Below are 13207 nucleotides of genomic sequence, written 5' to 3'. Positions count from 1 at the left end.
GTACAGGGGGATTCATTGCGACAATTCCAAATAGGCTTATATTGTACATTGGTTAGATCTCCCCTACCATCTCTTCCTCTTGATTCCCTTCCTGCCCCACTTAAAACAATTAAAAGAGGTTTCATTGTTGTATTTTGTACAAGTATATGAAGTCTATCCACCATATTCCCTCATCTTAATCTCCTTCATTCACCCTCCCTCCTCCCACAAGTACCCCCCCCACACACACACTGTACCTATTTTACGGTCCTTTCTTCCATTATTAACTCCCAACTCAATCTTCAAAGGTGTTTCTCTATGTATCCCCACTGTGAGTATACTTTATTTTGGTCAGTTCAACCCCTCCCACTACTCTCCCTTACTCCTACTGACCCCTCCTCCATTTTTCAGCAGCTTTTGCTACCAATCGTGTATCCTCTACCTTCATAAATGTCATGTATTTCCATATTGTTGACACTCTATCACTCTCTTTTTCTTTCCTTCCTCCCCCGAGTTCCATAGAGTAGTTCCACTATTACAAACAAGTCCTACATATAAGTTTGTGTGTGATGATTTTTTGTGTGTACGTTTATCTTTTGGATCGTCCACATATGAGAGAAAACGTGGCCTTTGTCTTTCTGAACTTGAACACCCATGTTATTGAATCAGCCCGAGTGCCCAGCAATAGATAAATGATAAAGAAAATGTGGTGTATATAAAATAAGGAGTTTTATTCAACCATAAAGAAGAATGAAACTACACATTTGCAGACAAATAGGTGGAACTGGTGATTATTATGTGAAGTGAAATAAATCACTCAGAAAGATACATGCTATATGTTTTGTCTCATAGCAGAAGCTAGATCTAAAGAAAAACTGGACATGAACCTAAGTGGGGTAGTAGTGGGAGGCAAACAGCAGGAGGTGGGAGAAGATGGGGAGAATATTATTGAAATACATCGTAGGTATGTATGAAAAAGTCATAATGAAATCCACTTAAAAATGCAAGAAAGATTAAAAGGGGGATGGTGGGAGGGTGATAAGAGACAAAATATATGCATGTATGGGAGTATCAAAATCAAGCTCCCACATTATATAATTAATATGCATTAATTAAAATGTGAAAAAAGGGAGCAGGCATTGGCAAAGGAGGCAAAGCATTGGCTTATGCCTATAATCCTAGCTAAGAGGATGCTGAGATTGCCCCTGTCTGGGCAAAAAATAGAAAATGTTTATCTAGACATTCTCTATTCACCTGTATTGCTAACTGCCTGGAAGCTGTAGGTAGGAAGATAGCAGTCTGAGTCTGGCCAGGGCAAAAATGTGAAATCCTGCTTGACAAGTAAGTAAAGCAAATAGGGCTGGGAGCATGTGGCTTAAGTGGTAGAGTGTTGTGTGGCAAGAGCAAGGCCCTGAGTTCAAACCTCGGTACCACCCCACCCTTCCAAGAAAATAAGGAGTATAAAGTTTCTCAGAATACTGACAGGCCCATCAACTAGTCTGCAAACATATTTTGCAGCTTACAAAAATCTAAATGTATTATCTGAAGGCAAATTTTATATAAATGACATAATACAAAGAAGTTTGACTGCTATAATGTATTTTCTGTTATACTGTGAATGCATTACTGGTGTTTTGCTACATGTTGGTAAGAACTAGAAAATATATGGAATGAGGACATGAAAATAGTTTTCTATCTTAATTTAAAAGTTTTGCAACTACATTATTATACTGTCTTTTTTTCTGAGTAGGAATTATCTTGATATCATTTCAGAAACTTTGCTCATTAAAGATAGGCTTATTTGAAAAAAAGAATCCTTCAAATAGACTACCAGTTTTATCTACGAAAAATAATATACAAGAATAGTTCCTTTTATTGCTTTCTGTTTATCATGCTTCATTGATAATTGAGTTTTTACAAATTGAAGTTTGGGGAAGAAACCACATTGAGTAAGTTTATGGTCAATATTTTTCCCACTGCATCTGCTCTTTCGTGCAAGGAAGGGTCAACTGATTTGGCAACCTTTATTGTCATCTTATTTTAAGAATTGCCACGGCTACCCCAGTCTGCCCTCCACCCTGCGCTGTAGACATCAAACAGACCCTCCCCCACATAAAGATTATGACTTTCTGAAAGCTCACATCATCATTACGTTTTTAGGAATAAAGTAGTTGAAAATTAAGATATGTACATTTCTTAGCGACCATGCAATTGCACACTTAATAGAATACATTATGCTGCAAACATAACTCTTATATGCATCAAGAAATTTTTTAAAACTGTGTGGTTCACTTTATTGTGCCATTCACTTTACTGCAATGGTCTGGAATGGGACCCTTAATATATCTGTGGTATGCATGTAACAGTTTACCAAGGAATTTGTTGAGCTAATATTCTGGGAACTGTTTCAAAGCAAGGCAGACACAAAGTTCATCTTCCGTGAAACTGAGTGGGTATGAGGTGACCCATGTTTGAGAAAGTCTAGGAAGAAATGATTGCATTGCTCATAACAAATGAGGATTTCCTCTTATTTTAGCTTGAGGGAAGGACTAGGTAAAAGCAACCACTATCATTAATAGATAGACAAAAACCAGAATCAAAACTTAGTAGAGGATATAAAGAGAATGGCAAGAGTTGGACATTAAAATTCATCATTGTAACTATCATTAGCAATACAATTCAGTGTCTTTAAGTATATGCACAATATTACTTAACTATTGGCATTCTTTTTTTTGCGGTACTAGGATTTGAACTCAGGGTCTCAAGCTTGCTAAGCAGGCATTCTACCACTTCAGCCACTCCACCAGTCCTGTTTTGTGTTGGATATTTTCAGGATATTTGCCCTGGCTGGCTTTGAACCTTGATCCTCTTGATCTGTATCCCCAGTAGTTTGGATTGCAGCATGAACCACCAGCATTTGGCACTATTTCCATTCTTTTCAGAATTTTTCCATAGTCCAAAATAGAACCTCTGTACCCATTAAGCAGTAACTCTCCATTCTCCCCTACTCCAACTTGCCACCTCCTGGTAAGCTCTCTTCTTTCTGTCTCTGTGAATTTTCTTCTTCTCTATCCCTCACGTAAGTGGAATTACACAGTATTTGTCCTTTTGTGTCTGGCTTATTTGACCTAGCATAATGTTTAAAGGTTGTACATACTACAGCAGGTGTCAGAATGCCTTTTTTACTTTCTATTGTATGTATAGACTACACCTGACTTGCCTCTATCTTTGGCTTTTGTAAATAATACTGCTAAAAACATTGCTGTACGTATGTTTGTTTTCAGTTGTTTGGGCGTGTATACCTAGAGATGGCATGTCTGTATCTAACTGTGAGGAGCTGCCACGCCACTTTCCACTTACCTTTCCCAGTATCCCCAAGGGTCCCAATTTCTCCACATCCTCACTGCACTTGTTATGTTTTGTTTTTTGATAATAGCCATCCTTTTGGATGTGAAATGGTATCTTATTATGATTTGAATTTCCCTAATAACTAATGATGTTAAACATGTGTTTACTGTTCATTCGCATATCTTTGCAGAAATACCTATTCAGGAACATTGCCCATTTTTTAATTGGTTGTAGTGTTGTGATTGTTGAGTTCTAGTTCTTTATATATTCTGAATATCAAATCCTTACCAGATTATGATTTGCCAATATTTTCTCCTAATCTGTGGGTTGTCTTCTCTTTTCTTCCCTCCCCCTCCATCCACGCCCTTCTCCTTTTCCTCCCTTCCTCTCCTTTCCCCTCCCTCTCTCCTTCTCTCTCCCCATTTCTCTCCTCCCTTCCTCTCCCTCCTCCTCCTCTTCTTCTTCTTCTCCTTGTCCTCCTTCTTCTTCCTCTCTCCTCTCCTCTTTCTTTCTCTCTCTCCCCACCCCACCTGACCTTGAACTCACCATCCTCCTGCCCCATCTTCTCAACACTTAGGAAGTGTTGGAGGATAAGATCCTTACTGTCCACTTTGGAGCCAACAAACTTTACCCGGAATGTGGGATGTGCCCTCACGTCTTCTGAGGGATGAGGCCTGGGGGATGAGGGATGGAGGCTGGTAGCACCAACAAGTAAAAAGTTGAAATTCACCAGCCTTTTCATCAAGCTCTCCATGGGAAGCTCCAAGTTTTTGATTAGACTGTAGAATTCCAAGATATTTGCTTCACAGAATTCCTGCCAGGTCAACAGTTGTTTAGGTGGAGGATTAACACATGGGAATTCCTACTCCACCATCACGTGGGATGCACCCCCCCAAGAGATGGATTTCTTTTTTGACTTGATCATCTAAACATCAAGGTCATGAGGTGAATTCTTTGTGGAACAGATGGACTCAAGTTGCTTCAAGGCCATAAATCTTTACTTTTAATTCTAATTTTTTAATTACACAAATGTGAAATGACACGTTTGTGTAATTAAAAGTCTGAATGTGAGTATAGAGATAATTCAATTAAAATTTATTTTCTTCTGAAATCATTATAGTTTGGATGTAGCCCAGTGGTAGAGCTCTTATCTAGCTTGCGCAAAACCCTGGGTTTGATCTCCAGCACCATAAAAGAAAAAAAAAAAAAGTGAACTCACTGTAAATATAAATTAGGCAAAACTCTTTGAAAGGTATACAATTGTTTTACATTTAAAAGCCATTAATGATTCATCTAAAAAAGTTTTTGGGAATTGGGCTTGGTGAGTTAAGCCTATAATCCCAGCACTTGAGAAACTAAAGCAAGGGGATCATGAGTTCGACTTTGTCTGAGGTACATAGTGAGACCTGAGCTCAAATTTTTTTTCATGATAAATCAGTGAAACAATATCTGAAAATGAAACATTTTTGTTTCACCTGTTCTGTTTTGCAAGAAAAAAATTGCCAGTCAAGCATGGGCTTAGTGAAAGAGAAACATTGATCCTTTTCCCATATTTTCAGCGTGTTTTCTCTTCCTGTCAGAATAAACTTGAGGATAAACTATTAAAATTTCACAAAATACAACACTTTCTGTGGCTTCTCTATGAATTACTAGCATTTCCCACACTCCAGTTACAGGTTGGCTGTGGCTATCAAATCATTAATCTGTTTAATGATTTTAATCATTTTATTTCTGAAATATAACAAAACAGATGTTTGGAGGTTAATAATGTACTTCTTGAAAGATCTAGTAACATTTTTTCTTTTTAAGAAAGAATTTCACTTATCATGAAATTAATAGACATCTTTTGCCTAAAAACTAGATTTTCTTTTTCCAGCAAGAAAGACCCTTCCAAACTTGAAGAAGACCACTATGGTGGAGGGTTGGCAGGAGGCTTACTGCAAATTCTTTATCTTGTCACTCTTCCCTTTGGCTTCTTAGAGAAAGGCTCTACAACTTCCTCCCTCTTGGCCTCACAGAGATTCCATCATGGATTTAGCTTTCCTTTTCTTTTTTAAAATTGTATTTATTTATTTTTATTATTGTTGTGCCAGGGGCACAATGTGACATTTAAAGAAGTTCTTACAATGTATCATAGTTGAATTCACTCTCTTCATCATTCTTTATTCCCCTCCCCCCCAATCCTGGAACAGTTTCAACAGATCTCCTTTTTTCATTTACATACACGTGTACACAATATTTCCACAATATTCACCCTCCTATACCCTTTCTCCCCATCCTCCCACCTCCCAGACAGGACCTGTTTTGCCTTCCTGGTCTGTTTTTTGTAAAAAAAAAAAAAGACATTTTTGTGTGTTTAATAAGAGAGCTAGCTACACAGGGGATTTTATTGTGCTATTTCCATATATATATTACAATCCAAATTGTTTCATCCCCTCTAACTTTTTTTTTTTAACCTTAGTCCCCTTCTCATGGTGATTTTAACAGGTTTAAAAATTCTATACTCATTCTTGTATGGGAACTTTCTCCTTCTTGGCCTCACTGAGATTCCATCATGGATTTAGCTTTTCTTCTAGTTAGAGGAACAAAGCTCTGTGTGAACTGTATTTTGGTTTTTTTTTTTTTTTTTTTTGAGGCTTTCTAAGAAAAGAGAGAGAGAGAGAGAGAGAAAGTCTGAGTATAGAGAATGAAGGGGATCATTAAATATTTCCACCATCACCATCTTTTTAGTGCCTGCCTGTTTCTGTCTGCTCAGAGACCCCTGACTCTGCAGCCTCACAGGGGAATCTCTGTTTTCCTGGCCAGGTAACGCTGCGAAGTGGTCCCCACCCAGCATCATCAGAGCAAGTTCAAGGTCCTGGGCGCCTTCCATTCTCCCATCCTGCAGGCAGGCCTGACACCTCAAGGCTCTGCTCACCATGGCCTCTCCTCCCCCATCCTCACCCCTCTCCTACACGTGGGCCTGCTCTTCTCAGAAGTTAGCTTACGAAGCAAAGTTGTAACTTTGAATTCCTGTTTTTCTAACCACCCTCATGTGACAGGATATCTCCTTATTGGAGGGTTTCCCTAAATCCAGGAGCACTTTAAAAAGGCCAGCTTCCTCTACATTCCTTTTCAGCAAGACAGCTCTGAGGACCCGGGCTAGGTGGAGGGGCATCAGGGCCCCAGCTGTTTTGTTTTGTTTTTCTGCCCTGCTCTCCATTAGTGGAAGAAGAGGATACTTTCTGGGCCATGAGGCTGTCCTTACTCCTGGCTTTTGTCTCTGTCATTCCAGTTGCTGTTCACCTATTGGGTAAGTCTGCTCTGAAGTGGGGGCTTTCACCCTGGGGGGCCTGTGGCACTTCTTCCTCTTTTGGGCTAATGCTGAGTCCTGCCAACAACTGTGTGCTGATGAAATCCACTGCCTCCACCTGGCCCCTTGGGTGGGAGCCTGGAGCTGTTAGGTATCAGATGAGAACCTTTATCCTCAGGACTTCTCTCGTCTGCGGGGTGTTCTTCTCTGTTTCATTCATACAAGGATTTCTTGCTCTGTGGTTTGCTTCTTGTAACATAGTTCACACTGGTTCCATCTAATTCCCCACAGCTACTTTTTGCCAGTCTTTGGCTGGGAGGAAGAGGAAAATCCCTCCCCTCATCCTACTTAAAGGTGGGATCACAGATCATCCCTTCAGAAGGGATTTCATCACTCATTTTTTTTCTATGATCTGTTTTAATCACTCATAATTTTTATTGCTAGAAAGCTCATCCTCGTGTGTATTCTAAATAGCTCAAACTGTCTCAAATGCATTTGTTCAGTTTTAAGATTATTTGCTTTCTGAAGATGAGTAATTACTCACTAGAAACAGATTCAAATTTGAACTTTTCAAATTCTCAAAGACATCATTGAACCTGTCTTTCTATTTCCGGAGAAATAGAAAGGAGTAGAAATAGCAGGATTCAGCCTGCTTAAACTTCAGAGTGAAAGTGCCTGAGAGAATTTTCCTTCTCGGTTCTGCTTGAAGATAGTACACAAAGGATTTCAACCTTGAGTTTTTGGGTTTCATTTCCCTTTATTTTCATCAAACAGCTGACATTTACTGAGGGCAGTTTGTGCTTGTGGTCCTATCCTATTCTCTGTTGTATAGTGAGGCAACAAGTTCCTTAGGAAGAGAGTATTTAATCACTTAAAAGTTTAAATCCTAACAAGCATTAAGCAGTAGTTACCAAAACACAGAACAGGCAGTATCATTTGTGCTTGCCTCTGCCACTTGCTAGCTGTGTGATCTTGGACAAGCGACTTCTGTCTTTGTGCTTTAGTTTCCAGGTCTATAAAGTGGGGAGAATAATATTTCCTGCCCCATCAATCTTGATGATTCAGTGAGTTATAATGTGTATGTTTGGAGCAGAGTATAAATTTCAGGAAGCCTTTTAGAAGTGTTAGTGAATAAAAGCAGTGACTACCCCTTCCACTATAGTAATTAATGTTCAATAAAAGTCTATTAAACAGTTAAAGGAGAAGTTTGTCAAGAAAGAATGCTGAAGACAGATTCCTGCAGCTCAAGGAGACATTTTACCTTAGTTCTAGTTATAAAGCATTTCTTTCAATTAATTCTGGGAGATGGGACATGGAGCTGCTTAACCTGAGTGCCATAAGACATCAGTGTAGGGAGATGTTATCATTATCTCCATTTTTTTCCCAGGATGCTTGTCTTATGCAAGAGAATTAAAACTTCTTTTGTAGATCCAAAGATTAAAAACTCAGACCAGAGAAAATCTAAGGGTTAGGCTGTTGCAAATAGAGCAGTATGTCCCATCACTGAAGGTCTCCAAACAGATGCTGGATGAGCATTCAAGGGCTGTTTAGGAGACCTGGACTCTATAACCCAGAACAGCCTAAAAGAAATAACTAAAATGAGGCCTGTGGATGTAGTTTGGTGGTAGAGCACTTGCCTAGCATACATAAGGTCCTGAGTTTGATTCCCAGCACTGCAAAAACAAAAAACCCAAAACAACAACAAAAACTAAAAAGAAACTGGTGAATTGATTTTATTCAAATAGTTTATTTAACTCAATATATCTAAAATATCCAACATTTATTCAATATAAAAATTACTGGTAAATTTTCAGTTCTAAAAAGTATATCTTCAAAGTCTGGTGTGTATTGTACACTTACACTAGTCTACACTCAGTGTAAGGGGTCACATGGGCTACTGGTTCCATCTTGGGCACACAATCACAGCCCCAGTTTTCTTTAACTGACCCAATGCTTTTGGGCAAAAAGTGTTTCTCAATCTTCCTAAGAATGCTCCCTCCTTGAGACAGCAGGATACCTCACTCTGACTCATTTCTTCCTCTTTGTGGCACAGATATGGGGACAGCGAAGGAGGCACTGAATGTTTGTTTACTTAGAGAATACAAAGCAACAAAAAAATGGGGGCAAGGGAGCCCCTTCTAGAAATTTTTGTTTTACTCAACAGCCTGTGATTTTTATTTCACCTTTGCTTGGCCCATGTAGCAGAGGAGTCTGGGTGAAAGTGGGACACCTACTTAGTTAACAGCAGATTGAAGGACCTGTGAGTTCTCAAGAACACCTTCCCTAGCTTCCTTTCCATGGAAGACACATGGAAAGTCTCCCTCCTTCCTGTTAGTTTGTTTCTTTTCAACTCATAACCTTTTCTTCCATATCCAAGGGAGCATCACACCCCCAGTGGCACCATGAGCTCATGGTGGGGCCAGTTGTACCCTGAGGAGTCTAGGGTGGTTAACAGAGGACACCAATTGCACGTTTTGTTCTTCTTGCCCTATCTTTTAGCCACATTGCCAATGTTTAGGCCTCAGTGGAGTTATAATAACAGTAGAGACAGTGAGAGTTGCTTGGACAGTGAACATGGACCACTGCAGAGTTTAGCCTGGAAATAGAAGGTTTGGCTCACAGGTAATTGTTTGCTGGTAAACTGAACAACTGGTTTGCAGAAGAAAAAACAAAAACAAAAACAAAAAAACCCCACTGATTTGGTTTGTGGCATGTTCTGATTTTCCATGGTATAAATATTTCCTCACTGGTTTATCTCAAACTGCCAACATGATGCCACAGAAGGCAGAGTTGGGAAAAGATGCCAGCAATACACTCTACCTAACTGGTGCCACAGGGCAACATGAAGATTTTCCAGGCTCTCAGGATGCAGCTAAAACAGGGGCCAAGTGGTATGAAGAAGCCTAGAACAGGGGCTGATTATGAAAACATGAGGAAGTCTTAGGTAGGAGAGAGGCCTTAGCCTCATGAGTTATTAAAGCAAGAGGGAACTTGGAAATGATTTGGTTTGGTGTCATAATTTGTAGAGGAGGCAACAGGCTCAGGGAGGCTCAGAGGTCACTATTTAGCAGGCATGGCAAACCCAGGATGTATTTCTTCCATCTTCTCTTGGACTCCTTGTTGTAATATAAGATCAAATGAAATTGGACTTGCTGGTGCATGCCTGTAATCCTAGCACTGAGGAGGCAGAGGCAGGAGGTTTGTGAGCAGGTGGATAGCAATCAAATTTTGATTCTGACATCATTATCATGCTAAATTTTATAATCCCAAGACACTTCCTATTTCAGCCTCCTCATCTAAATGCTAAGGAAGAGAATTATCGCCATTGTTATTATCACAGTGTTGATTCACACAATCATTCTTAAAAAACCTTTCATTTCAATATAAGCACATTTCTTACAATATTAATTCTTAAGTGTATTTATTTTTTTTCACAAAGTTCAATTAAGAAAAATACCAGACCATTTCTCCTAATTTTTTGTTGTTGTTGTTGTCATTTGTTTGCTTTTATCCCCTGTTTCACAGAGTTTGTATTTGGAATTTGGTTTTCACATCTATACCTTGGAACTGATAGCTAGACTCCAGTTTTGAGTTAAGAATGTTTTTTGGTTTAATCTACAAGAATTGTGCACAAATACTTAGACCCCAGGGGCTCATACCTGAGCATAGAGCAGGTGGGAAGATGACACTTTATACTTCTTTAGATGAAACAAGACTCTGACAAGTAAGTGGGTCACAGAAGTGAGCGAGCCAGTGAGGATATAATTTACCAACTGAAGTGTACTGATCGGGAAAGATCTAAGTGTGGTTCAAAACAACATTGCTAGAAGAAGGATTCAGATATACTTATGTGTATCAACTGTTTTAGACTTTCATGTCAAGAGGAGGAACGGAGGGCATTAATATTTTGCTATATGCAAAATTGACCCGCTGGGTGCTTTATGTACACTATCACAATCTCATTTAGAATTCTACAGTGACTCTATCAAAGACTATTACAGATGAGGAAATTGAGGTTAGAATGGTTAGTTTGTCTCAGGCAGCACGGCTAATAAATGGTGGAACCAGAATTTGATTGCAAATTGACTGACTGCTAAAAACATTCCTCTGTCTGCTATGCTACCTGCCTCCATGGCTGGAAACTCTGGGTTTCCATTTCCTATGTCCTTCTGTCCTTCTTTCCCTCTTTCTAAACTGCAGCATCAGCCCTTTGTTGTCTCTAATTTTATCCTGTTCTGAACCATTTCACACTGTGTTCAAGCTTGATTTTCCAAGTCCACAATAATGGTAACAAACATGTATCACTTGATACATTTCTGCATCAGACTGTTCTAAGCATTTTATTTATTTCATCTAATTCTTACTGCAATGAGTAGGTCAGTCTCTCCTCTTTATTTGACAAAGGGAAAATGGAATCACAGAGTAGTGTTTAAAATTCACCAGGGTCACACAACAGGTAAACAACAGGTTGGAATCTGGTTACCCAACAATTAGACACTAAAGCCCTGATTTGTCCTGTTTGGAAGGATACAGAAGATTAATTAATTAATTGACATGGCTGTGTGTAGAAGAAGAAAGAGAAATATAAAGTCAACTTCTTACCTAGAGGTTTTTGTATGTCCTTGACTGGGAAAGAGGCTGAAATTCTGAAGTTGTTCCTTTTTTTATTGCGGTGGCTTGTGTTCTACCACTTGAGCCATATCCCCACCTCTGAAGCTGTTGACATAGAAGGAAGAGAAAGGGAGAATGAGGGGGCGAGGTTGGAGAGGACTGGATGAAGAGGCCTATTCCAGTGAGATGGGTGCAAGTGATCCAGGGAAGGCATAGAGATTCTTATTTTTAGGGAAGTTGGAAGGACATTGAAAGAGTTTTATGATCTGTCTTTTCTCCTTGAGTTCAGAATCTATTTGGATTCTTTATTTGTACTTCCCCAATGGCCAGATGCTGTGACATAAATTAGTAGGCTTTCTGAATATTTGGTGGCTGAATGAAGGAAAGATCAAAGTAAAAAATAAAGTATTTTCAAATTTTTCCTTTACTCTTCTTCTTCTTCTTTTTTTTTTTTGGTGGTACTAGGTTTTAACTCAGGGTCTCACACTTGCTAGACAGGCACTCTACCACTTGAGCCACTCCACCAGCTTCCTTTACTCAACATTGCTGAGCCCAATTCTATGATTGTCCCTCAACTTCCCTGCCCATGCACCTGGGCATGGGTGTTTTGCATATGTGGTGCATGGTAAATGTTTTTCACTTAATTCCTTCTTTGAGAAGGGGTACTATTGTGGGTTTTACATTTGTTTTCTGAGGCTAATAGATATATGGTATTTCTTAGTTTCGATTCTTCCAGAAGTTTATATCTGACAGCTGTACTCTGATTTGAGTGCAAGTAACTTTATTGGGAGGGGATCCCAGGAAGCACTGGCAGGGAGAATGCGGAAGTGAGACAGGAACAGAAAGTGTGATAACAAGCCAGTGACTACTGTGGGCAAGAAGAGCCTGGTTTTACTGGGGAGCCCTGGTGAACAGAGTAGAATAGGGGTCTCAGTGTCATCCTCCCCAATGCACTGGGAGTGCCCATCATTTCCCATGAGCCACTGATGAAGGTTGTTAATTCTTGGACCCTCATAGTCTGTCCTGAGTGCAGGCGTAGAGAGCTCTGCTGATCAGGAAACTTTCCCGGTCAAAATACATACTTCTGGCATTTGGGGAGTAGGGTTTGGGGAGTAGGGCTACTCTGAGTTAAAATGGCAAAGGCCATAGAGAAATAAGGGGAGAGGGTTCTGGCAGCACCCAATGCATAATAACTGCTTATCTTCCTCTTACTCAGATTCTCTTTCTTCCAGAAGTTATTTTCTTGTGTGTTTTAATTCTACTATTTTATTTGAAAACTTGTGCCAATGTTATTGAATGTTTGTCTTTAGTTATTTTTAGCCTGAAATGTTGGATTGAAACATATCATTTCTTTCCAAAATGTGTTTTTGCCTTTACTATTTCTGACCTTGAAATAACCACAGCAGAATGTGTGTTCATTGTGGGCAAGGAATTTGTCTCTCTGGTTTGTCTTTGTGTTGTCATTAGAATAGTGACTGGCACATAGTAGATGTTCGCCAAATACTTGTTAAAAATAAATATGAGCTTAGAAAGATGAAGTCAAGATGGGAGAAGAGTATCTCCAGTGTTAGGAATATCTGATAAGTATTTAAACAAGGAAACTCACATATTAGGTCCCATGAATGAAGGTAACTATACAGCTGTCCTAATCGTTCAGAGTTCAAATATGTCTTTTACAAAAACATAATTATGTAGATAAGAAGTAAATGTTTGGGCTGGGGCATGATTCAAGTGGTAGAGTGTTTGCCTAGAAAGTGCAAGACTCTGAGTTCAAACCTTAGTACTTCAAAAAAAGAGTAGAATGTATATAAATATGCTACATTGGTGTGCTTAAGAGTGGCAAAAATGCCACGACCTGCCTTTAGGTCAAGGTCGTAAAGAGGAAGAAGTATGACATTTCAAATTAGATACATTTCTCAGAGACAATAATAGTGAATTTACATGCTGACAACTCGGGGAGAAGGATAATGCAGGAAT

General features: G+C 39.3%; 1 protein-coding gene across 1 annotated transcript in view; it reads left to right on the top strand.

Moving 5' to 3' along the window:
* The first annotated feature begins 6408 nt into the window (after window positions 1–6408).
* The window catches only part of Mrc1 (mannose receptor C-type 1), an 84656-nt gene continuing 77857 nt past the window's right edge, over window positions 6409–13207 (top strand). Inside the window, exon 1 of the mRNA XM_020180977.2 lies at window positions 6409–6619. Coding sequence (XP_020036566.1) covers window positions 6559–6619 — 61 coding nt within the window. The 5' untranslated portion in view covers window positions 6409–6558. The remainder of the gene's footprint in view (window positions 6620–13207) is intronic.

The sequence above is a fragment of the Castor canadensis genome, chromosome 15 (assembly GCF_047511655.1).
Source record: "Castor canadensis chromosome 15, mCasCan1.hap1v2, whole genome shotgun sequence".
Taxonomy (NCBI): domain Eukaryota; kingdom Metazoa; phylum Chordata; class Mammalia; order Rodentia; family Castoridae; genus Castor; species Castor canadensis.
The sequence above is the reverse complement of the archived record's forward strand: the minus strand, read 5'-3'. Positions and strand labels throughout refer to the sequence as shown.